Genomic DNA, 22988 nt, shown 5'->3' with positions numbered 1-22988 from the left:
GGACCATTCGCAACCGTCTCCATGAAGCTGGGCTACGGTCCCGCACACCGTTAGGCAGTCTTCCGCTCACGCCCCAACATCGTGCAGCCCGCCTCCAGTGGTGTCGCGACAGGCGTGAATGGAGGGACGAATGGAGACGTGTCGTCTTCAGCGATGAGAGTCGCTTCTGCCTTGGTGCCAATGATGGTCGTATGCGTGTTTGGCGCCGTGCAGGTGAGCGCCACAATCAGGACTGCATACGACCGAGGCACACAGGGCCAACACCCGGCATCATGGTGTGGGGAGCGATCTCCTACACTGGCCGTACACCACTGGTGATCGTCAAGGGGACACTGAATAGTGCACGGTACATCCAAACCGTCATCGAACCCATCGTTCTACCATTCCTAGACCGGCAAGGGAACTTGCTGTTCCAACAGGACAATGCACGTCCGCATGTATCCCGTGCCACCCAACGTGCTCTAGAAGGTGTAAGTCAACTACCCAGGCCAGCAAGATCTCCGGATCTGTCCCCCATTGAGCATGTTTGGAACTGGATGAAGCGTCGTCTCACGCGGTCTGCACGTCCAGCACGAACGCTGGTCCAACTGAGGCGCCAGGTGGAAATGGCATGGCAAGCCGTTCCACAGGACTACATCCAGCATCTCTACGATCGTCTCCATGGGAGAATAGCAGCCTGCATTGCTGCGAAAGGTGGATATACACTGTGCTAGTGCCGACATTGTGCATGCTCTGTTGCCTGTGTCTATGTGCCTGTGGCTCTGTCAGTATGATCATGTGATGTATCTGACCCCAGGAATGTGTCAATAAAGTTTCCCCTTCCTGGGACAATGAATTCACGGTGTTCTTATTTCAATTTCCAGGAGTGTATATTCACTGTGGGTACCTCTTCTAGTACAAGACGATAAGCCAGATTAGCACGGCCATCAGCTTTGCGGTACATTAAGTGTATTTCTGTCAGTTGCTGATCTGAGTACATGTTGAACGTCAAGCACAACACTCAGTATACCGTGGATCTACGAACTTACTGTCATTCTAACATCTTGTGCCACGGCAGCTACCTGCGGTGTAAACGAAGTTTCAAAAAATGCATCTCCTCAAAGCCTACCTACTTCATGTAAAAAAATTGCGTTTGAGCGGTATTCGTTTTTTTTTTTTTTTTTTTTTTTTTTTTTTTTTTAATAGGTCATTCGAATCAATTACGAAGCTTACGACATTTCCGAAACAGCAGATACTGGGAAGACAAATACAGTGTCGAAAGGTTTATCCTTTAAGCGCCTACCTATTTTGTTCATACAACATTAAATAGGTGTGATATATAGCAGTCAAAACGGTTTCCTTTGCATCATGTACTGAATCCAGGACATTCAAAGAAAACACTAGGAAATCAGATGAGGTATCAGTAAGTTCATGATTCTTGAAAAACACTTGAAAATTTTAAAAATGTAAAATGTAGATCAAGTGTTTTGTGAAATGATTTACTAAATGTAACAATAAAATAGGTTAGAGAAACAGTTGACTAACGTTTGAATGATGCATGAAGATATTTACACCAATTGAAGTACGTCAAATATTTCTCTAATTTATTTCATTTCTTTCTTTTGGACAAATTATTTAAAAAAACATTTCACCAATTCATTTTTCAAAGTTTTCACTGTCTAACTGTGGGAACACATATCTGAAATTCTCACCTTTATTTTTGAAACACCCTGTATAAAGAGAGACAGACGAAGATCAGGCACGTATGTAATAATATATGCAGACTACCAAGAAGTCCAAATGAATTGCAAAAAAGATGTAGATGAAATGAATAGTCAGAAATCGATGTGATACAGTAAATACTTACCGAGACTTCGTGTTGCTACCCTTATTTGCCACGAAGTGCGACAAACAAGTATGAAGTGTAAGTTAATGCAGAAAGGTAGGAAAAAATTTTGATTATGCACTAATACAATGTAAGTAGTGTGCTGCTTGACATTGTCACGTCGGCTATAAATCACTGGAAGTTGCACTGCAAAGCGACATAAAATGAAACGAGCACCTAAGGTCGGTAGTAAGGAAGGTTCGAGACAGATGTCGCTTTATTCGGAGAATTCTGGGAAATGTAGCTCACCTATAAAGGAGATCGCTGGCTGACCCAGTCTTCAGTACTGATCGAGCGTCTGAGATGCCCAGCAGGTCGCATTAAAGCAAGACATCGAAGCAATTCAGAGACGTGCTGCTAGGGTCAAAGGCAAGTTGGATCAACACGCGAGTATTATGGATATGCTCCACGAACTAAAAGAAAGTTCCCTATGGGAGATTATGTACCTTTAAGGAAATATAACTGACAAGATTTAGAGAATCGACATTTGTGACAGACTGCGGTACGATTCAACTACCAGAAGCTTGCATATCGCGTAAGGACCAGGAAGACAAGAGAAATCAGTGGTCGTACGGAAGCATAATACATCGCTCTTCCCTAGCTCCATTTGCGAGTGGAAGAGGAAAGAGAGCGACTATGAGTGGAACAAGACACCCTCCACCATATTCCGTGTTCTGGAGTTTGTCGAGTATGTATGAATATGTAGATGACTTCACCGATTCCCAAGCATAGTATACTTGTATATAAGCCAAAGGCGACCGCGCGATGCCGCTCGACCGCCGTCTCAGCCTCTCGCATATGACACACTTCGTGATGTATATATGGAGACTCAAGCGACCAATGAAAATTTGCGCCAAAGCTGAGATTTGGACCCAGGTCTCCAGCTCGCTATGCGAAAGTGCCAACAATGAGGGTGGCGCTGTGGTTAGCGCATCTGCCTTGTGATCAGCAGACCTCACAGTTCGAATCTCGTTGTACAAATTTTCATTCGTCATTTCAGTCTGCATATAAACATCATTGATACCTGTGACTTGAAAAGGTCTCTGGAACCATATATTTTCATTTGGCTTCGTTCGATGTGGTGTATACGGTTATTCGTTGAGCACACTGATCATGTCTCTGTAGCTGTCACCCTACCAGACCTTGGAGTGTCTACTCCTGCCACCAGGAGCTCCACAACAAGCCGGGCATCGCCGGGCTAGTGCACCCCGCTCTAGCCCTCCCACGAAGGGAACTGAACCTCGGTCGCCGGCCGCTGTGACCGAGCGGATCTAGGCGCTGCAGTCTAGAACCGCGCGACCGCTGTGGTCGCAGGTTCGAATCCTGCCTCGGGCATGGATGTGTGTGATTTCCTTAGGTTAGTTAGGTTTAAGTAGTTCTAAGTTCTAGGGGACTGATGACCTCATATTTCAAGTCCGATAGTGCTCAGAGCCATTTGAACCTCGGTCCTCTGCATGCAGTAACACATTCCGACCGCTCAGCTGTGGAGGAGGACAACATAAACATACAGAAAATATATCACGAACGTCCGATATATCGTGGAAATGTATCTACAGTTTTGATATATCGTCCGTGTAATAAAATTGTCACTTTAATAAACGAAAATAATGCAGTATCCCATGACTACAGTATTAGTAAGTCACAAATCAGTCAGCTTATACAAACACTTGAGCGTGACGATTGGCAGTGATTCGAAATGGCAATGACCACGTAAGTGAAAGTCGTATGTAAAACGGGTGGCGTACTTCGGTTCATTGGTCTGAGTAAGTCTACAAGGACATTGCTTATAAATCACCCGTATTTCGTGTCCTAGATTATTACTTAAGCATATGGGAACCATACGAGATGGGACTATCAGGAGATACTCAACGTGCACAAAGAAGGGCAGAATGGGAGAGAGTCAATGATATGCACAAATATCATGCGAAAGTTTATTTGCAAAAGTTTTAAGAGCCAGCTGTACATGAAGAATCTAAGGATGTACCGTAGCCCCCCATTTACCGCCCCCGTAAGGACTGAGCAGACAAGTTGAGAGTACGTGCAGAGTGTACAGAGGTGCTTAGGCAATCATTGTTTCCCCGCTGTACCGGCGACTGGAACGGTGGAACTGAAAGAAGCCCTATTGAATGTTAGAGATGGAAGTAACCTCTGCCATGCACCTCACACATGTTTGAAGAGTAGTGATGTAGATGGTGGAGTGTAAATATCGATATCAGTCATACAAACTATCGATATTTCCAGTATACCGGTTAATCGTTGCCAGATATGTTTCGAAGTACTGAACAAGTCCCCCGTGTTCCGATATGATCGAGAAGTCCCTAGTGAATAAAAGTGTTCGTAAGGTCACTTAAACCTTGCCAAGATTGCCAGTAGGGTGAGGTAGCTCTCTGTTGGAAGGAGTGCCTTGAAACGCAGTTTGGCGTCAGGCGAGGTGCACCCAGTGCCGCCGCCTCTCTGGTGGGTGGTGGGGGGAGGTTCAGTCGAGTACTTAAACCACCGCGGCGGCACCGCAGCTTCCACTCTGCTAACGCCCGTAGTAGCAGCAGCAGCATCGCCAGAAGCATGCAGTTCGCGGTTCTCCTGATCAACGTCATGTGGGGGGCTGCCCTGGCCTATCCCATGAAGAATAAATATGGTGAGTGCTGCCATTCAGCCTGTCCTGCAATCATGGACATGAAAGCGATAACCATATGGTTTTACAGTGTTTTGTGTCTGGTTGGAGCCTAAATCTCTGTTTTCATAATTGTTCTGAAATCCACACTCTATGAAGCACCTCCAAGCATTCCACCCTCGAATAGCACGTAGAAAACAATGAACAGCTAAATCTTTATGTCCGTGCTGTGATTTATTTTCGCGATGACCTATCCTTCTTCTTTAAGTGGGACGTGACAAACTAGCTTGTCATTCGGAGGATAAAGTTGTTGATTTAGTAGTAATGAAATGCGCTTTTGTTTGAAAAACTGCCTTTCCAACTTGCCTAACATATCCGTCGCACCCTGTCCCGTATTTCGAGATAACGTAAAACGAACCGCTCTTCTTTGAACTTTTTTCGATGCCTTTTATCAGATTTACCGGATAAGTACCATATATTACGGAGCAATACTACAGAAGAGTAGAAACAACGGTGGCGTGAATATTAGATTGTTGTGTAAGTTCCGTAAGTTCAATAAAGCAACAAATACACATAAAAAATTTAACTATCAATAACTTACTCTCCTTCATTATTTACAACAGTCTGCCAATACTGGGGTGGCTACTCGATTCCACGATTGTAGAAAGCACGTGTTTTTGAGGCGAAGAAATCGTCCTGTTCCTTGAAGGTTGTTCGATAGAAAGCGGAAAAGTTAAATATCTGAGGGTGCAAGATCGGCTGAGTAAGGTGGGCGCGGAATGGCTTCCCAAATCAACTGCTGTACAGTGTGTTTTGTCAGTCTAGCAGAATGTGGGCGGGCGTTATCATGCTGTAGCATCACTTCACACACTCTCCCTGGTCGTTGTTCTTGGACTGAGTCTGCAAGACGTCTGAATTGTTAACAATAAATGTCAGCAGTGGTGGTCACACCTCGGGGAAGCGATTCACAGTACACCACACCGTTGCTGTTCCACCCGGGCCACAACACTCTCTCTTGTGGATGCGGGCAGACCTTTACAAGGGAGTTACTGCTTTCCTTCCCTTATGTTAGCACAGAGACACCATTTATCGCCACCAGTAACGATACAGGACAGAGATCGCCGGTGTTGTTCATGTAGCAATTGATGACGAGCAAGCAGAGATGCACACATGCTCACCCGCTGACTTTTGTGATTTTGGCTTAGAGTATGTAGTACATGCACACCCGATTTTTTAACTTTCCCCATTGCACGCAATTATCGCTTGGCGGTGGAATGATCACAGTACATCAGTTTTGCCAGTTCGCGAGTACACTGATTCGGAGTAATGCGGTTAAAGGGTCTTTATCAAACCCTTGAGTGCGAAGAGTCACTAATGTCAAAATGATCCTCCTTGAAACGAGAAAACCCTTTTCTTGTTGCACTCTGACCAGTGGCATTATCCCCATGCACGGCGCAAATGTTTCTGGCTGTCTCCGTTACTGCTACCGCTCTATTGATCTCAAACAGAAGAATATGTTGAAAATGTTCCGATTTCTCCACTTGCCACTCCACTTTCTAGCGCCCGCAGCTCCTCTCACAATCTCCAAATGACAATATTACAGTATGTAAACGCATACAGCAACAGTGAACTACAAATAAAAAATGACAATCAAAAAATAAACCCATAGCAACTGGAATGCCAGCACGCAAACCGAAAACGTTACTAACTTATGCATCTGGCCGTGCGGTTCTAGGCGCTACAGTCTGGAACCGCGCGACCGCTACGGTCGCAGGTTCGAATCCTGCCTCGGGCATGGATGTGTGTGATGTCCTTAGGTTAGTTAGGTTTAATTAGTTCTAAGTTCTAGGCGACTGATGACCTCGGATGTTAAGTCCCATAGTGCTCAGAGCCATTTGAACCATTTTTTTAACTTATGCACCAGTCTAATACTTTTAAGAGTTCTGCTAATGAAAAGGAATTTTTTGTTCACGTTCACTATAAAATTTTCTATACGATCATTCCAATGTAGGCTGTTCTAATTCTGATCAACAGGTATGTATTTGAATCGACAACCCCTAAGCTTGTGTCATTTATAATATAACAAAGATAACGGAATTCACCTTGTCCTGGTGTCGAGAATCTCACACTCTCTGTTGCTCTGGATCGACTGTTACTTCACACACAATAGGATATATCATCTAAAAGTATTGGACTTCGGTTTGATTTAGTATAGACTTCAAGAGGCGGTAGACAGCTAACTCATTCGGAAACATGTTCAGAGGCAAGTTTAAATGGTTCAAATGGCTCTGAGCACTATGGGTCTTAACTTCTGAGGTCATCAGTCCCCTAGAACTTAGAACTACTTAAACCCAACTAACCTAAGGACATCACACATAGCCATGCCAGAAGCAGGATTCGAACCTGCGACCGTAGCGGTCACGCGGTTCCAGTCTGTAGTGGCTAGAACTGCTCGGCCACTCTGGCCAGCAGACAAGTTTACATTATGCCCCAAATCATTGGTATACGCCCTCCAGTCGCATTAATGTGACCGGCTGTCAAAAGCCTGAATAACTCCGCTGCGAGAAATGCAGGAAAAAAGTCAGTGAGGTTCTAGAAGATTCGCTAGGTTTCTCGGTTGAGGATCCATGGCGTGAACAGCCCGATCGAGGTAGTCTCACAGATTCCCGACTGGGCTTAAATCCGAGGAGTGTGGTGGCGAGCTGAGTACACTGAGCTCGTCCTGCTGCTCTTCAAAGCACGTACGTACACTGTGAGCAGTGTGACTCGTTGCACTGTCCTGCTGGTTGATTCCATAGTGCCGAGGAAAAACAAACCCATCTAGGGGTGGACATGATCCACAAGGATAGATGTTTGTATTGATCCGTTTTTCCTTCCAGACTGATGACATCACCCAGGGAATGCCTTCTGACGATTGTTCTAGGTTGTTTACTTTGAGATGTTTCACACCGTATGCGCCAATGGCCATCTGTCCAACAGGGGCATAAAAAGTGATTCATCTGAAAAGGCCACCTGTCGTCATTCAGTGGACGTCGAATCGCGATACTGGAGGGCAAATTCCAGCCTTCGCCCTCCATGAACAGCTGTCAGCATCTGCATGATCCAGACTTCTGCTGCAGAGGTCCATACACAGCAACGTTCGCTGAGCGGTAATGGGCGAGACACTGTTAGTAGTTCCTGCGTTTATCTGGGTGGCCGGTTGATCAACTGTTGGACATATGTTCCTACCTAATCGCCGCTCATCCCTGTTATTTATAGCCCATGATGCTCCACGGTTGCCTCGGCGCCGGTTTCCGATAGCGCAGTTTTGTGATTCACAATGTATTTCAACCACAGTGGCACGCCAACAGTTTACAATATCTTTAGGACACATCTGAAAGAACAGACACCAGATTTAATCCGCAGCTATGATACATATTACAATTGAAGGTTGAGGAGCAAGTAAGGTTCAAGGCGCTTCAGTCCAGAACCGCGCTGCTGCTACTGCCGTAGGTTCGAATCCTGTCTCAGGCATGGATGTGTGATGTGAGTGTGTGGGTGCTATTCTGTCATTCTGCGCAACGAATTAATCTGAGATGTACCCTTTACCCTGTGGCTCCTGCAAGATGCAATTTCCACCCGCACACTACTACAGAAGTCAGACAGACGCTCCTATCGTTCTAAAGAGAAATGCCTGAAAAACTTACAGCAATAAATATCTTCTGGATTCGTCTGCTGTAAGGTTATGACACAAAAATTCACAAAATTTCTTACGTAACTAGTGGGATACTTGGGTACTGGAGTAGTGCTAGTTAGTGTAAGAAAAACATGAAACTAACGGAAATTATTATTTATTTTGCAAAAATTCTGAGAAATCACAGTGGCACTTTAGGTATGAACTGAACAAGTTATTTCCGGGCTCTTTTCTGAATGTGAAGTTACCTATTAAGGATAGGATTCGCTAATGAAATTTCGATACAAAGTTTCAACTTGTTGTTGACTTGGCAGAATGGCTGAGAGCTACACCTACTCAACTTGAATAATTACCCTTTAGAATGTTGCTAGCTCCGGTCGAGGCTGTTGTGTGTGAAATGCAATGAAATGTACTGTTGTGGAGGAAATATTGGGCTCGCAAGAGCTGTAGCGCACAATACCGTAAGCTGCGATGACTGCTGTCTGCGCCGCTCGCTGCTGACAAATAAGATAACTCTCGTTCTATCTGCATTGACCTTTGCCAATCAAACTCTCCCTACACCTTGATGAAGTCAAGGACTCCTATTCGCCCCTAGTCTAACTATTGGTGTGGTACACCGGTCAGATAACCAGTCCACCGCGATGCCACTCAAAAATTCGCTTGCAGGCGTTTAACTATAACTCTATCCATTCACACTGCACAATAAGTGTGGTGGCCAACACAGTGAACAACGCTTCATCACAAGGACTCAATATATAGTCGCACTCCGATTCACTCTCAACAGAGGTGCTCTCCCAGTGAAGTACTGAGGAGAGACTTGTCCTCGCTCTTTGAGTACACGTACGAGTGCGCACGCTCTCATTACGTCTTCTCACTCCAAGAGTGACAACGGAACGGCACCACTCCACGCCAGACGTGAAGGGCTATATCTTTTGGTCTCTTCCATTACTCCTTCAGCTCAAGGCATCAGAAATATTGTCTGCCAATCAGCATTGCTCTTCTAAAATAGGAGAATGACGTTTCGTTTAAGGCGACCAATCCAGAAATCTGTAGCATCGGCGTTTGGCGTTCGCTATCTCCCTGTGAAAATCTCTGAAACTGTGTGCTATATTTGTAAAGGATGCGTAGGCTGGGCGCTCCCACACAATGTAGCGGAATTTGCTTTTAAGCCGAACACGGGGTCATTCTTCCTTTCACTAGGGCAAACGCTGTCTGCTCTATGGGCGATCACTGGCCGACATAGATAGGCTGTGTCGTCCTCTGAAGGGACCGGCCCCCAGGCATGCGGTTTGAGTTTCCCAAACTAAAATCTCCTGTGACCGTCGTGTCTGGAATGTATGTGTGTACGCCAGCCTCGAGTATTTCAACCATGGTGTGCTTAATTGTTATTTGCATATCGTTTACATGAATTCATACAACACTGACTATACCTTATTGAGTTTGGGTTCGAATGACGCATCTTGATGTGCGGAATATGATTGTGAGGGCGGAATATGTTAGCAATGAAGGTCAGGAGACCACTACGTCTTTCATACCTCCCTCCTTCTGACGAAATTTTTGTCTGGGGTTTGCCAATGCCGAGGAAAACATTGACAAAGTCAGGAAAAAATTGTTCTTTTAGATTTTCCAATAAACTTTTCTCAGCCATTCTTAACAATTTTTTCTAATGATTTCTTTATAGCTATTGTTTCTAATATTTTTTAAATTTATGTTTTGTTGTCAGGCAGATATAGACTTTACAATGGTTGTTATTCTTTGTCATTGCCAGTACGTGTCTCTGTTTTCCTTTTTCATTTCCAAAAACTGTTTTTACAATATTAATTTTTCTAAACTCGTTAGTGCACAGTGTATCATGTTTTAGTATGGTTATATCTTCTCTTTAGTTAAGCTTCGCGTGTATGTTCGCAAAAGTTCTGTTGTGTGACTTTATTTGATTTATTTAGGCATTATTTGTGTCACTGTTTGAAGAAGTATTTTTTCTTTATTCTATCGTCTTTCATCTTATTACTAAACAAAACCTTTTTTATACAAAAAAACTAACTTGACTTTACAGGGAATTTTGAGATTATCTACTTATACTAATTAATTTTCTTTACATAATATTTTAAGGTCTCTATCAAATTATGGGCTTTGCATATATGATAAAATAATGACTTTTACAAAAAAGGAAAAAAATACTTTTACAAATATATCATTTTCTTAACTCTACATTTGTATTTTATTAGTTTTTTTGTTTTTGTTTTGTTTTGTGCTGCGTCAGTTTCTGTGCTCAACGATCCTCACTGAAATACTGGAAGGCGTCGACTCATTTGTATGGGTGTCACAATTCATGAGAAAAGCACTCTACCATGCGATGCTGACTTACTTGTTGACATTGTCATCACAGAGTTGTACTTTTACCTGATGATGATGACTGTGGTTTACTGCATAAACAGTGATGTCTTGGTACTCTATTGCTGTCACACCTGGGACAGTATGGCAGTTCGATGATTGTAGTTGACTACCAATGATCATCACCCAATATTGTGCTGTGACAGCTTGGTACTTCACACCTGGTTCAGTATGGCAATTCGATGATGTGGTATGGAGAATACTGTTCATTTTGCTGAATTTATTTCTAGATAATGTTGGTTGGTACTACTGAACATTCTGTTTGCCGTTCACTTGTATTTGTTTGACTATTCAAGGTTTATTTTTGGAGAGGTGGTTGTAATAGTTTCCATGCCTCAAAGTTCATGGAAAGACGTTTGTAGCAATTTGCTTTGTAGGATAGGAGAGAAAGGTATCTTGCTGTCTTCTGCTATTCTTCATCTTGCATCTTCTGTTCTTCTCTTCTTTCTTGCATTCTTCTGTTCTTCTTGGGCTAGGAATATGTGAATTTTTAATGTAGGACTGATATAGGATTTGTAGGATCTGACTGTCTTTCCAAATGTTACTTGATGAGTTTGTAGTTCTTAGTAATTTTTTGTACCTTCATTGTCTTCTCAGCGTATGACGATTCTCCCCACGCTCTTCCGTTGTGTAGCAGTGTCATGACATATGAAATGTCAATGCTGCGCGTTGTCCTCCTGAAGTCCAACCTGGTTGCAACCTGCATTTCCAGTGTGACGTTGGTCTTCATGTTGTTGTTATTGCCCTAAGTGCTTTCTCAACATGTCTGTACCCTCTCCATTGCTATCTCGAAGCATTTGGTGTTAAGGGAGTTGGTGATTGGTGTTGGTGGCAATGTCCCTCTGACGTGGAGAGAAAATTTATTATTTTATTTATTTATTTATTTATTTATTGTTCCATGGGACCAAATTAAGGAGAAGTCTCCATGGTCATGGAACGAGTCAATACACGGAATTATAACATGATAGAAGAAACAGATAAAATGAAATACAAAAAACATATTCAGGCAATAAGTCTTAAGTTCTCCGCTTAATTTTTTAGCTCTTTCAGGAGCTCCTCGACACAACAGAAGGAGTGAGCCATGAGGAAACTCTTCAGTTTAGACTTAAAAGAGTTTGGGCTACTGCTATGATTTTTGAGTTCTTGTGGTAGCTTATTGAAAACGGATGCAGCAGAATACTGCACTCCTTTCAGCACAAGAGTCAAGGAAGTGCATTCCACATGCAGATTTGATTTCTGCCTAGTATTAACTGAGTGAAAGCTGCTAACCCTTGGGAATAGGCTAATATTGCTAACAGCCAACGACAATGAAGAAAATATATACTGTCAGGGCAATGTCAGAATTCCCAGACTATTGAACAGGGGTCGACAAGAGGTTTTCGAACTTACACCACATATAGCTCAAACAGCCCATTTTTGAGCCAAAAATACCATTTTTGAATCAGAAGAATTACCCCCAAAAATAATACCTTACGACATAAGTGTATGAAACTATGCAAAGTAGACTACTTTTCGTGTTGAACTGTCACTTATTTCAGATACTGTTCTAATGGTAAATAAAGCAGCATTTAGTTTCTGAACAAGATCCTGAACATGGGCTTTCCACAACAGCTTACTATCTATCCAAACGCCTAGGAACTTGAACTGTTCCGTCTCGCTTATAATATGCCCACTCTGTCTGATTAAAATATCGGTTCTTGTTGAATTGTGAGTTAGAAACTCTAAAAACTGAGTCTTACTGTGATTTAGCATCAAATTATTTTCTACAAGGCACAAACTTATTTCATTAACTACATTATTTGATACTGTTTCAATATTACACACAAGATCCTTCACTACCAAGCTGGTGTCATCAACAAACAGAAATATTTTTGAATCACCTGTAATACTAGAAGGCACATCATTTATATAAATAAGAAACAGCAGCGGCCCCAGCACCGACCCTTGGGGAACGCCCCACTTAACAATGCCCCATTGGGACTGAACATCACTACCACTCTCATTATTGCGGAGAATTCCCTTCTGCTTTCTGTTCTTAAAGTAAGAGGCGAACCAATTATAAGCTACTCCCCTTACTCCATAATGGTCCAACTTCTGCAGTAATATTTTGTGGTCAATACAGTCAAAAGCCTTCGTTAAATCAAAGAAAACAGCTAGCGTTCGCAACCTTTTATTTAATCCGTCCAAAACCTCACAGAGAAAAGAGAATATAGCAATTTCAGCTGTCAAACCGTTTCTAAAACCAAACTGTACATTTGACAGCAAATTATGTGAATTTAAATGCTCCAGTAGTCTTGTATATATAACCTTCTCCATACCTGTAGCAGACACCGATGGCATAGAAATAGGTCTAAAGTTGTCAACATTATCCCTGTCTCCCTTTTTATAAATTGGCTACACTACCGAGTAGTTTAATCGGTCAGGAAACTGACCACTCCTAAAGGAAAAGTTACAGATATGGCTAAGTACTGGGCTAACATACATAGAACAATACTTCAGTATTCTGCTAGATACCCCGTCATATCCATTAGAGTTCTTGGTCTTCAGTGATTTAATTACTAACTCAATCTCCCTCTTGTTAGTATCATGGAGGAGCATTTCAGGTAACAGTGTTGGAACACTTTTTTCTAAGAGCGCTATGTGATTCCCTGTTGGACTAGGTTTCTATTTAGTTCACCTGCTATACTCAGAAAGTCATTATTAAATATTGTACATATACGCGACTTATCAGTAACATGGACGTTCCTACTACGCACTGATTCTATATCCTCGACCTGTCTCTGCAGACCAGCCACTTCCTTTACGACTGACCATATGGTTTTAATTTTATCCTTAGAATTAGCTATTCTATCTGCATACCACATACTTTTTGCCTTCCTAATAACATTTTTAAGCATCTTACAATACTGTTTGTAATGGGCTGGTTTGTAATGGGCTGCTGCATTTAGATTTTGCCTGTTTCTAACGTTCTGATATAATTGCCACTTTGTTCTACAAGATATTCTTATCCCTCTAGTCAGCCACCCAGGCAACGTGTTTGTGCTAGTACCCTTTTTTGAACGTTCTAACGGAAAGCAACTTTCAAAGAGCACGAGAAAAGTCTTGAGAAAAGCATTATATTTATCATCTACTGTATCAGCACTATAAACATCTTGCCACTCTTGTTCCCTGATAAGGTTTACAAAGGTCTCTACAGCAACTGGATTTAACATGTGTTGCAGCACAAAAATCTTTTAGAGTTAAAATTTGAGCCTCATGATCTGAAAGGCCATTCACCTTTTTGCTAACAGAATGCCCCTCTAGTAATGAGAAATGAACAAAAATGTTGTCTACGGTTGTTCTACTGTTCGCTTACACTTTCGTTGGAAAGAATACGGTTTGCATAAGATTATATGAATTAAGGAGGTCTACCAGCATCCGTTTCCTTGCACAATTACTTATACAATTAATACTGATGTCACCACATATAACTAACTTTTTGTATTTCCTATAAAGTGAACCAAGAATCTATTTTAGCTTTAGCAAAAATGTTGTGAAATCGGAGTCTGGGGATCTATAAATAACAACAGTTAGAAGTTTAGCTCCACTAAATTTAATCACACCTGCACAACATTCAAACACCTTTTCAGTGCAGTACTTTGAAACATCAATTGACTCAAATGGGATGCCGTTTTTCACGTACATGGCTACTCCCCCACACCGCAAAGAGCTCCTAGAAAGGCTGCCAGCCAACCTGTATTCTGGTAAAGCAAGCCTCTGAATTATCTCCTTATTTAAGAAGTGTCCAGATATACCAATAATTTCAGAGTCAACATCTACAAGCAGTTCACTGACTTTATCTCTAATATCTTGTATATTTTGATGAAATGTACTAGTTCCCTCGTTACTCGGATACCTAAGCTTTGTCGACTGTGGTTCCTTTGTTAGAGAGACTTTCCTTAAGCAGGAATTCCTATCAGCTGACTTCAATCTAAAAAAAGTGCAGCTCTAACACCCACTACTGCAGGAATTTTCCCATGAGTGATCCCACCACCCTCAGCTAAAATGTTTTCTTTTACATAAATAACAAGAGATTTTGACTCTATACAATGCAATGTTTATAAAAATGAAGAAAATTATTATTTATTTCTTATATGATAATTTAATTAATGTATATATCTATCATTTTTATAGCCTACCATTTCTTCATTCTTTTAATTGCTGTGTACCATTTATTGTTTGTGTGCATGTTGTAGTGTACTTGATACTACAAGAGACTGTTAGTATGTATTGTGTCTCTTTTTCTTTTAATTAATGTGTTATTTTGTAGATTCTTAATTTATTTTTTGATTTAGTGGTTAGTACACGATTTGCGATTGCCCCTCTGTCTGCTTACCTTTCTTCTCTTTTACCATTTCTTTCATTCACATTCTTTTAGGTGGCTCAAGTGGTAGATGCCAATAGTTTTATCTGTGTTTGGGTTCGTTATCTCTACAGCATTTTCGTGAGCGATCCTGGAAATTATCATTGGCCCTTTACAGATTGCAAAAAACTTTTTGCATTTATTTTGACTCTTATGTGAAAGGTTTTTTTTGGTCATCAGTCTACTGACTGGTTTGATGCGGTCCGCCACGAATTCCTTTCCTGTGCTAACCTCTTCATCTCAGAGTAGCACTTGCAACCTACGTCCTCAATTATTTGCTTGACGTATTCCAATCTCTGTCTTCCTCTACAGTTTTACCCTCTACAGCTCCCTCTAGTACCATGGAAGTCATTCCCTCATGTCTTAGCAGATGTCCTATCATCCTGTCCCTTCTCCTTATTAGTGTTTTCCACATATTCCTTTCCTCTCCGATTCTGCGTAGAACCTCCTCATTCCTTACCTTATCAGTCCACCTAATTTTCAACATTCAAATGCTTCGATTCTCTTCTGCTCCGGTTTTCCCACAGTCCATGTTTCACTACCATACAATGCTGTACTCCAGACGTACATCCTCAAAAATTTCTTCCTCAAATTAAGGCCGGTATTTGATATTAGTAGACTTCTCTTGGCCAGAAATGCCTTTTTTGCCATAGCGAGTCTGCTTTTGATGTCCTCTTTGCTCCGTCCGTCATTGGTTATTTTACTGCCTAGGCAGCAGAATTCCTTAACTTCATTGACTTCGTGACCATCAATCCTGATGTTAAGTTTCTCGCTGTTCTCATTTCTACTACTTCTCATTACCTTCGTCTTTCTCCGATTTACTCTCAAACCATACTGTGAACTCATTAGACTGTTCATTCCATTCAGCAGATCATTTAACTCTTCTTCACTTTCACTCAGGATAGCAGTGTCATCAGCGAATCGTATCATTGATATCGTTTCACCTTGTATTTTAATTCCACTCCTGAACCTTTCTTTTATTTCCATCATTGCTTCCTCGATGTACAGATTGAAGAGTAGGGGCGAAAGGCTACAGCCTTGTCTTACACCCTTCTTAATACGAGCACTTCGTTCTTGATCGTCCACTCTTATTATTCCCTCTTGGTTGTTGTGCATATTGTATATGACCCGTCTCTCCCTATAGCTTACCCCTGCTTTTTTCAGAATCTCGAACAGCTTGCACCATTTTATATTGTCGAACGCTTTTTCCAGGTCGACAAATCCTATGAAAGTGTCTTGATTTTTCTTTAGCCTTGCTTCCATTATTAGCCGTAACGTCAGAATTGCCTCTCTCGTCCCTTTACTTTTCCTAAAGCCAAACTGATCGTCACCTAGCGCATTCTCAATTTTCTTTTGCATTCTTCTGTATATTATTCTTGTAAGCAGCTTCGATGCGTGAGCTGTTAAGCTGATTGTGCGATAATTCTCGCACATGTCAGCTCTTGCCGTCTTTGGAATTGTGCGGATGATGCTTTTCCGAAAGTCAGATGGTATGTCGCCAGACTCATATATTCTACACATCAACGTGAAAAGTCGTTTTGTTTCCACTTCCCGCAATGATTTTAGAAATTCTGGTGGAATGTTATCTATCCCTTATGCTTTATTTGACCGTAAGTCCTCCGAAGCTCTTTTAAATTCCGATTCTAATACTGGATCCCCTATCTCTTCTAAATCGACTCCTGTTTCTTCTTCTATCACATCAGACAAATCTTCACCCTCATAGAGGCTTTCAATGTATTCTTTCCACCTCTCTGCTCTCTCCTCTGCATTTAACAGCGGAATTCCCGTTGCACTCTTAATGTTACCACCGTTGCTTTTAATGTCACCAAAGGTTGTTTTGACTTTCCTGTATGCTGAGTCTGTCCTTCCGACAATCATATCTTTTTCGATGTCTTCACATTTTTCCTGCAGCCATTTCGTCTTAGCTTCCCTGCACTTCCAATTTACTTCATTCCTCAGCGACTTGTATTTCTGTATTCCTGATTTTCCCGGAACATGTTTGTACTTCCTCCTTTCATCAATCAACTGAAGTATTTCTTCTGTTACCCATGGTTTCCTCGCAGCTACCTTCTTTGTACCTATGTTTTCCTTCCCAACTTCTGTGATGGCCCTTTTTAGAGATGTCCATTCCTCTTCAAGTGTACTGCCAACTGCGCCATTCCTTATTGCCGTATCTATAGCGTTAGATAACTTCAAACGTATCTCGTCATTCCTTAGTACTTCCGTATCCCACTTCTTTGCGTATTGATTCTTCCTGACTAATGTCTTGAACTTCAGCCTACTCTTCATCACTACTATATCACTACTATATCTGCTCCTGGGTACGCCTTACAACCCAGTATCTGATTTCGGAATCTCTGTCTGACCATGATGTAATCTAATTGAAATCTTCCCATATCTCCCGGCCTTTTCCAAGTATACCTCCTCCTCTTGTGATTCTTGAACAGGGTATTCGCTATTACTAGCTGAAACTTGTTACAGAACTCAATTAGTCTTTCTGCTCTTTCATTCCCTATCCCAAGCCCATATTCTCCTGTAACCTTTTCTTCTACTCCTTCCCCTACAACTGCATTCCAGTCGCCCATGTCTGTTAGATTTTCGTCCCCCTTTACATACTGCATTACCCTTTCAATATCCTCATACATATTCATATGTGAAAGGTAATGAGTTTTTATGAATACCTTTTGGCCCAGTTGAAGTGTTTCTTTGTGGCGGATTTGTCTTGAGTGATCTTACGTCTCATTGTTGCTCAGCGAATGTTTTGTAGGCCAGAAGCGACGATTTATCTATGTTGCTTTCGGGGAATAATTGGAAATTTAATGATCTATTTTATTTTTTCTGGTGGATCTATATTCTTTAATACTGTAATTGGTGGATAAGTCGTGGTATTATGTGGTGTCTCATTAATTACTTCTTGGAATTCTCGTAGATATAGGTCCCACGTACAATGGTTCTTTCTACAAAATAGTCTACAAAGTGTTCCCAAATCTTTCATGGTATGTGCGGCCGGATTTCCACTTGGCTTATGTTTGGAAATAAAGTTGGGTTTGATTTTTAATTTGTCTAATGTGTTTTTCCAATGCACTGATCTGTATTGGGGGCCTATTGTATGAGGTGATTCTTTTCACTCTCCCAACTTGTTGTATAAAGTCCTTTTGAAGTGCTTTGCTAATTGTAAATCCAGTGGCTTTCTTTAAGGGTGTAAGTGTAGTGTATTTTGATGCTTGTTCAATTACAACAAATACGTAAGTGAAGCCTTCCATTGTTCGTGGAATTGGACCATAAATATCGATTGCAGCAATCTGTCTTAATTTATCAGTGATAATTGGAAACATTGGGTGTCGTGTCTGATATGTCACATGTTTTGACTGTATGCATTTTTTACAACTTTTGAGAACGCGTCGAATACATCGCTCCATATTTGGGAAGTGTAGTGTTTGTTTCATTTTTAGGTAGCTTTTCTTGGGTCCAAAATTACCAGTGCTAAAGCGGGTATACCAAATGTATTTATTAATAAGTTAGGCAGGGCTGCATGCTAACCATTGTGCAGTATCATTATTACGTTTGAAAAATAGGATATTATCTTTTACTATGAAATTTTTTTCTAATTTCTGTGTTGGTGTTATCGGTAAGTTGGTGTTTAATCTTGAGGAGGGTCTGATCTTTCTTTTGTTTGTCAGATAAATTTTTTAAAGCATTTGTGATAAAATTTTCGAATGGTACGTTTTTTGGATAATGGATAGTCCATTCTTCATCTTCAATGTTGATTTTCTGGTCCTCTGCCATTCTCTGTGGTGAACGAGACAATGCATCGGCCAGAATATTTTCAGGTCCTGGTATGTATGTGATTGAAAAGTCATACTCTTGCAGTACTTGCATCCATCTTGCCAAACGTCCGTGGGTTAATTTGGAGGAGATTAAAGACTCTAATGCTTTATGGTCTATGTATACTTGTGTTTTTCTGCCAAACAGAAAATGTTGAAATTTTTGAAATGCCCATACTATGGCTGGAGCTTCTAATTATGTTATAGAATAATTCTTTTCTGCTTTCGATAGTACTCTACTTGCAAAGGCTATTGTTTTATGTATTTTCTTACAGTTTTCCTCAATATGTTGAAACAGTACCGCCCCTAGCGCGGTCTTTGCGCTATCAGTTACTAGACAGAACTCCTGACTTAAATCTGGGTGTGATAAAATTGGAGCATTATTCAATGCCTCCTTCACTTATGAAATTCTTCATCTGCTTGTTTATCCCATATCCAGCGTGTGTTTTTTCCTGTCAGTGCACACAGTCTGGTGCTGCCAGTGTGTCTATCCATTTAAATTTTTTGTAAAAATTTATCAACCCCAAGAATCCCCTTAGACTTTTCTTGCTGTAGGGAGTAGGAATATTACGAATAGCGTCTATCTTCTTCTCGTCTGGCGTTATACCTTTTGCAGATATGTTATGTCCTAAACATTTAATTTCTGATTTTGCAAAATGCGATTTAGTTATGTTGACGGTGACCCCATGTTTTTTCATAATTTGTAGGAAATTATCCAGTATATCATTATGTTCTGCCCAAGTTGCCTCCGCCACAAGAACGTCGTCCACATCGCAAGTAATTTTTTGAAGTATGTCGAGATTCAGTATACAATTCACACCGCTAATAAAGGCAGCTGACGAAATTTTGAGGCCAAACGTTAAACCTTTGACTTGGTAGCAACGACCAAAGACAATAAAGGCTGTGTGTTTTCGACGGGAAGGCTCTAATTCTACTGACCAAAATCTTGAACCCAAATCGATGGATGAAAAAATCTGTACTCCATGAAACTTCTGAATCAACTCTTCCAATTTCTCTGGTCTATCTGTTTCCGAAATTATAATTGTATTTATTTGCCTTGAATCGAGTACCAAACGTATGCGCCCATCCTTCTTACTTACAACGTGTAAGGGTGAATTATATGGTGACTTGGCGGGTTCAATTATGTCATCATCCAACATTTTTCTGTTTTCGAGAAATACTTGCTCTCGATAACTATATGGTGTAGAATAAGGTGGAACAAAAAAGGGTTTATGGTCTTTCACTTCAAATTTGTATTGATAATCTTTAATGCTACCTGTCTTTGGTGCAAATACCTCCGCATGTGATCTCAGTATGCATTCTAAATTTTTTTATCGTGGAACGAAATATCATCTATTTCCTCTATCTTCTTACTAATTTCTTGATGAATTTCTTCTATTATTTTTGTTGGGAGTGGGTCAAGGTTTTCCTCAAACTTATATCTAGGGTGTCTCTCCTCCTCTATTTCATTCCCTTCTTGACTAAAATGCAATTGTTTTACTTTTCCCTGTTCTTTTTCATCGTTCAAAGTTTGAATAAAACATAGTATTACATCATCTATTGTTACGCAGCCTTGTGGTATGCAAATGTGAACCTTACGTTCATTAATGAAATCTACACCGATTATCATATCAGCTGTAAGTTTTGGTACGATTATAAAATTGTTTCCAAACTCCTAACCTTGGCAGTTGAATGAAAGACGTTTTTCGTATTTCACCTCTGTTGCATTTTTTCCTAAGGCTCCAAAAACTCTTATCCTTTTTGTCCTTAAAATCGGTAATTCTTTCCCTCTATTGCACCTTTCAAATAGGCTTTCTCATATAACCGTCACTTGACTCCCACTATCTGTGATTGCTTGTGTCGTGATTTCACCAATGTTTATCTTTAATATGGGTTGTATAATTGTGGATTTTAGGATTTCCTTTTCTTGCATCAAATCCTCTGCTATAGATTGATAGCTTAACCTGTGGATAATTGTACCTTCCCTTAGTGTTTGTGTTTGTTTTGGTGTTAACTCGGTGAGCAAAACCGTTTGCGACCTATCTACCTCTTTTCGTCTGTTTTCGAGTTCCTGTCTCTCCTTTTCCTTCTTTTCCAAACATTCCCGAATGTACTCTCTCTCTCTATCTCCTCATAGTCACCCATGTTGTGTACATTATACGTCTTTTGTGTTCGTGGCGTCTGTGTTCTGTTTTTATCTAGGATACTCTGCTCTGTTTTATCGCGTTCATTTACTTGCTTCTCGTCAAATATATTTCTAAGTCAGGTTAACAGTTCTTCATCGCTTAGTTCTTTAATACACGTGAGTGGTGGCAGTTCATCCTCGCTTTCAGACTTTTCCCATTCTATGCTGTTTTCCCAGGCTATGTAGCGTAATTCAAGTGTATCTGTCCCTGCATGTCTGAATTTTGGCTATTTTCAGTTTTTTTCTAATTTTGATCTAGCTACTTCCAAAACATGAATGTCCTTTTTTGATTGTTTTAATGACTGGACGTCAGTTTGCCTAACCTCTTCCGGATTTTCCCGTCAATCTTTACGTTTTTCAGGATTTGGTGGCCTAATTTCTGCTTCTGGTCTCCCTTTGCTATGTTGTTCTTGTCTTTGTGGACCATAATTTCCTCGGTAGTTATTCGCACCCTGGTGTCGCCAGTTGCTGTTTCTAACATCGCGACCACTTTCAAAGTGCCCTCGACCGTTGGCATTTTGATTCCTAAACCCATATCCGCCACTGTGTGAGTGTCCATTACCGTTCCTATTTCGGTACCAATTATTCCGGTTATCGTTTCTATGCCAATTGTCTCCATTGTGCCACTGTCCTTGTCTGTTAAATTGCCTGAAATTATTGGTGTTAGGATTACGATTATTATTATTATTGGAATATTCGTTCCTAGTCCTCTCCTTTTGCTTTTCCCTTTCCTTTCTTTTTTCTTTCACCTCGTCTTCTTTAAACATAAATTCAAGTTCCCTTAAAACCTCTTTGAATTCTTCGGTATTTTCAGTTTTTCCTACTGTCGCCTGTTGATACTTTACCGGTAATTTCATTCTACACAGACGTATCAGCTCTCCGTTACTGTATGGTTTGTCTAGGCATTGATTCTTTTTGTCCATTGTATCAAAGAATTCTACCACGCTTTTCTCTCCTGAGTTTTCATGTGGTGTCATCTGAAGTAACTCGTATTTAATTTTCTTTTGCGCCTCGTTGGGCCAATATCTTTGGAGAAATGCTGTTATGAACTGTAGGTAAGACGTACAAGTAGCCGCGATCTTTTGCATCACCTCTGCTACTGTCCCTGACATGTGTTCACAAATGAAGTCAAGTTTGTGAGCTACGCTCCAGTGGTTTGGTAAGACTACTTGAAACTGATTGACGAATGTGCGTGCATGCAAGCTACCGCTTTCTTCCTTGAAATGTTGAAATTTTCTAACTGTAAGGAAGTGGTCTGTATCATATCTACTCATAAATCCGGTTTCTGGCTGATTCATGGACTCAAATAATCTGCCACTGCTTGTGTCGTCGTGTTTATTCTCTGGTAATCTTCTGTCTGTCTGCCTATTCTCAATTTCCTGACTCATATCCGCGTCATGTCGTATCATTGGTGAACAAAAGTGTTGTTCGTTCGCGGTATAGTACTTGTGCTGCTATTATGTTGTGTCATTGGATTTACTGGTTCAGTTGCCTGCCTTTCGATTGGTATCGGCTGAATGTATGTGTTCCGTTTTTCTAGATACTGTGCCTGGTCCTGTGGCATGTCATGTATTACTTTAATCGGGGCTTTCTGTTTCTATTTCTGCGCAAGTCTAGCCTTGGTTCTACTTGAACTTTCTTAGACGGCGCGTATTCGTGTACTGAATTAATGCTTGACGTTTCAGTTGTTTCGCTACAGGTGTAATCGGTCTCGATCTTTTCTTCGATAGTTTGTATCAACTCTATTCGAAGCTTTTCAAACTGATCTTTGTTTTTAAGTTCTATTTTATTGATCCGCTGATCATATTTTTTCAGTGCAACCATTGCGGCCTTGCTTTGAATTGCTTGTTCTTCCGAAAATTTGTATTGCTGTTCAAGTGGCTTTTTTCGTAAAACGTTCCACCTTTTTTTCAACGTTTACGATGTCCAATTAGACCTTGTCCACGTCAGTGCCTAATTGCTGCTGACCTTGTGTCAGTACCTGAATTCTTTCTCTAGATTATTTCGCGTCTTTGTTTATCTGAGTGATATTCTGGCG

The 22988-nt window shown here is 41.0% G+C and overlaps 1 protein-coding gene across 1 annotated transcript in view; it reads left to right on the top strand.

Annotated features, from left to right (window-relative positions):
• Positions 1-4399: 4399 nt before the first annotated feature.
• The window catches only part of LOC124545968, a 94904-nt gene continuing 76315 nt past the window's right edge, over positions 4400-22988 (top strand). Inside the window, exon 1 of the mRNA XM_047124932.1 lies at positions 4400-4499. Within this exon, the coding sequence (XP_046980888.1) occupies positions 4427-4499 (73 nt within the window). The 5' untranslated portion in view covers positions 4400-4426. The remainder of the gene's footprint in view (positions 4500-22988) is intronic.

This window comes from Schistocerca americana, chromosome 8 (genome assembly GCF_021461395.2).
Source record: "Schistocerca americana isolate TAMUIC-IGC-003095 chromosome 8, iqSchAmer2.1, whole genome shotgun sequence".
Taxonomy (NCBI): Eukaryota; Metazoa; Arthropoda; class Insecta; order Orthoptera; family Acrididae; genus Schistocerca; species Schistocerca americana.
This window is presented reverse-complemented; position numbering and strand designations above follow the sequence as displayed.